The sequence below is a fragment of the Pundamilia nyererei genome, unplaced genomic scaffold, assembly GCF_000239375.1.
Source record: "Pundamilia nyererei isolate P.nyererei 1_Seehausen unplaced genomic scaffold, PunNye1.0 scaffold00028, whole genome shotgun sequence".
NCBI lineage: Eukaryota > Metazoa > Chordata > Actinopteri > Cichliformes > Cichlidae > Pundamilia > Pundamilia nyererei.
In genome coordinates this window covers 1,269,401-1,273,081 of record NW_005187429.1, presented here as the reverse complement: position 1 = coordinate 1,273,081, position 3,681 = coordinate 1,269,401, and the positions used below count along the sequence as shown (strand labels likewise).

General features: G+C 42.1%; 1 protein-coding gene across 1 annotated transcript in view; it reads left to right on the top strand.

The window, feature by feature from the left end:
- clasp2 (cytoplasmic linker associated protein 2) overlaps positions 1 to 3,681 on the top strand; it is a 72,311-nt gene that overhangs the window by 49,402 nt on the left and 19,228 nt on the right. Inside the window, exons 17-22 of the mRNA XM_013909615.1 lie at positions 8 to 231; positions 862 to 885; positions 1,256 to 1,273; positions 2,161 to 2,262; positions 2,467 to 2,493; positions 3,391 to 3,417. Coding sequence (XP_013765069.1) covers positions 8 to 231; positions 862 to 885; positions 1,256 to 1,273; positions 2,161 to 2,262; positions 2,467 to 2,493; positions 3,391 to 3,417 — 422 coding nt within the window. The remainder of the gene's footprint in view (positions 1 to 7; positions 232 to 861; positions 886 to 1,255; positions 1,274 to 2,160; positions 2,263 to 2,466; positions 2,494 to 3,390; positions 3,418 to 3,681) is intronic.

Below are 3,681 nucleotides of genomic sequence, written 5' to 3'. Positions count from 1 at the left end.
TATATATATATATATATATATCCCATCACCTCCCACCCTTTCTCCAACACGATCCTCCTGCTCCTCCTGTCCTGTCAGTCCCTGCGGGTTCAAAGGGTGGGGTGTCATCGACCTCCCTGCAGCGTTCCCGTAGCGACGTGGATGTTAACGCAGCAGCAGTTGCTAAATACCGGCACGTCGGACAAACCGGGGGAGCGGGCCGTCTGCCCCCGGGGTCCTACTCCTCACTGGGTAAGGGCTCTGCCAGTCAAGTTAGATGCTTATTCAGACAGTGGAGACGTAGGTCAGCATGTGATCAGCTGGAAGTCAGACTATAAAGAGTCTCGTCAGATCAGTACAGAGGAAGTTTTTTAAAGTTTCTGACAGGTTGAAGTAAGAAGTACGTGATCGTGTATAAAAGCTTGACTCATCTGCATAACAGAAGGATGGACGTCCAGACCCAAACACTTTAGCGCTTACACTGACTCCTCTCCTCTCCTGCTGCCTGCTCATTTGCCTGTTCGTGTGCTTGTGTGTAGATATACTCTATGCATGCTCTCTGTACGGATATTGTCCTCTGTGTCAGTTTGTCTCTACATTTTCGATGTCGATCCCTACATCTGCACGGTTCTCAGATAAACAGATGTTATGTGACTAATTCACACTGTGCTCCTTTCTTCTCCTGTTTCTCTTGTATTTCATCTTTTTCTATTTTTCTTATTTTCAACTTTCTTTTCACATTTATTATTCACATTATTCGTTTTCCCTTTTCCCTTTGTATAATTTCTGTAAAAAAAATTTTTTTTCATTTTATTTTTGGGGGGTTTTCCTGTCATTGGTCTCCCTTTTTTTCCCTCCCCCTCTTTCTCTTTGCTACTAAAGATGATGCCTCTGATAAAACGGATGGTAAGATCATCTCACTCCACTTCTTCTCTGCTCTTTTCCCTTTCCTCACTTCATGCAGTCCATGTTAACTCAGTTGTGACAGTGTGTGGCCACAGCGCCCCCTGCTGTCAACTTCAAAACCTCATTTCTATTACTGCGCTGTTCACAGAAGCATAGATCAAATATTAACACATCTAAAATCATCTTCTGCTTTACTAAAGCTGAATCTTATTTTAAATATGGCAGTTTTCTAACCATCTGTACTCACATTAAACTGTATCATTCAGCTGTTGAGGTTTTATAGGATACTATAAGGATGTGCTGCTTGAATATTGCACACAAAAGGTGAACTGTGATACTTAAAACATGCTCCTTTTTTGTCTGTCTATAGGAACCAAATCAGACAATGGTAAGACTGTGGTTAGGTGGATGTTTGTGTGCATATTTGTAGGGATGTTCTAGATGGAACTTTTGATTTTAGTCTTTTTGGATCCAACAATTATGTGTTTGATCGATTTTATAATAATAATAAACAAGAAAAGTGACTTTGCTTAAAGGGGATCTATTATGCTCTCTGATATATTCCTGTGTTATTTTTACTGCTACTATGGTAGATGCTTTATGAATTAGTGAGGGTCAGCATATGTGCAAGTAACCCCTGTGAGCCAACAACTCAAGCTTCAGCATCCTGTAAATGTTCAGATTTTCTTTCCTTCTCTTGGCTCTATATGTTACCCCAAATATGGTAACTTCAAACTTGAAAGGGGTGGAGCTAAGGCAGCTTGTTTCAGAAAGATTATAAACGGAGTATGAAATGAGATAAAACAAAAGAATATGGATTTGAAAACGAGCATGATGGGTCCCCTTTAACCACTGAGTTTGGACATGTGAATGCTATTATAAAGTGGGTTCTAAAAGTAATTGGTTGGTGGGAGATTAATGGATTATTCCCTTAAATTCCCTTTTAATCATTAAATCATTTTAGTCTATAATAAAATACCTTATCAAATACTTAACTGGTTATTTTCAGGGATTTCTTTTCTGTGACGGGTTTCTAATCCACTGAAGCATCCCTGTTGTATTCATCTGTGTTTGCACCTGGCTGAATGTGAATGTTGAGTTTAGGGTCCAGTCTTTAGCAACTTTCAGTGTTAGTGGCTTTTCATCAGCTCTAGTGCTTTTTAGTTTCTGGGCTTCATTCAGCTGCAAACTGTGTGCGACTAGTTTCATTAGTGTGTAAAATGCAGGTCTGTTTTGGGGGTTGTTTTTAATGGTTGTGCTTCTACTTGCATGCAGGTCGTGTGCGTACCAAGCAGCCTTTGTCTACTGCCAGCACCGTGTCGAGTCAGGTGGACTCGAGAGGACGCAGCCGCACCAAGATGGTGTCCCAGTCGCAACGTACGTACCTCCTCGCATCAGCCAAAACACAGAGCATAATTTAAAGCCAGCTGTGAGTGAAACCGTCTGGGTAAAACAGGAGAAATGATGAGAGAGTGAGCTTGTAGAAGTATTTGCGGTTCCTCAACTTTTGTTTGTGGAGTTTCTTAACTTGTTGCCTCCACGGTGACGATAAGCTCCATGTGAATGTTTTTGTGCCTTCAGGTTCCGACGAATCCGATTGCACACCAGGTATTCTGTCCGTGTGTCAGAGTGTGCCTGTCTATCTCTGTATCACAGTGGGAATGGTGACCCACCCGCTCTCATTCTGATCAGGGTGTTTTGTGTAAACAGGAGAGCGTGTGCGTGTGTGTGTGTGTGTGTGTGTGTGTGTGTGTGTGTGTTTCTTCTGCATGCTGTGTTTCATCACTGAGGATGGTGTGGTGAACAGTACATTTCCGCTTCTCCAGCCTGGCTCTGGCTTTTATTCAGGTTATTAAAAATACGAGACACAAGCCTCTGGGCTATTCTTATATTGCAGCACATTAGGCAGCTGTGTGTGTGTTTTTTGCGTGTGTAGCTGCTCTCCAAGACATTAACTGCTGATATGCTGCTTCGGGCCATCTTGGAGACCAGTTTAAAATCAGACAGTGATTGGGCCACAAACCAGTGCAACAGTTAAATCTGGATATTTAGATTGAGGACCAAATCGGAGTTAAGAGGGTTGGAAAGCTTTCCGTGAGTGTGTGAGGGTATGGCTCAGTATATTTACTTTAAACCATTTTTCCCTCATTGTTAAACAGGTTTTGTTTTTTTTACATATGCTATGTGAGTTGTCCCAACATGCACTGCTTTTCCAAGTCTGTCATCTGCGGCTGGTTAAGTGTGTGTGTGTGTTTGCTTCAGCTACATTTCAGTACTTGTTTTCTCTTTAATTAATGGAATTATTTCAACATAGTGCTTCAGCTTTGCCTTCATTCTTGGTATGGACCACCAGGATCCTCTCCCTTCGTACTCTTATTTTTTTTTAACTCCCATGACACTTCTTTTGCGCTAACACCCATAATTCATCTGATTTAATCTGCTGTTCCTTCCCCCTCACCTCTGCTTTTCCCCCTTTCTTCCCAACCAATGGGCTTAATGGCTCAGGATCTCAGTCTGCTACCCCTGTCGGTGGTAAGATTACAACGCTACTTATTTTTACCCCGCTCTCTTTAGCTGTACTTTCTTTCCTCTGTTTCCCAAACCTCACTATCTTCACGTGCACGCAGAAAGGTCACTGAGAGTCTCACCCACTCTGGCTTAGGTATGCTGGGATTTGTAGTCACAGACTTATAACATGGCTATGCTGTTACCATGCGATATACACTGCTTTGGGAGCCTCATGTTTCTGCATTTCTATGTGTTACACAATGAAAAGTCGAAAGTCACTCTTTTTTT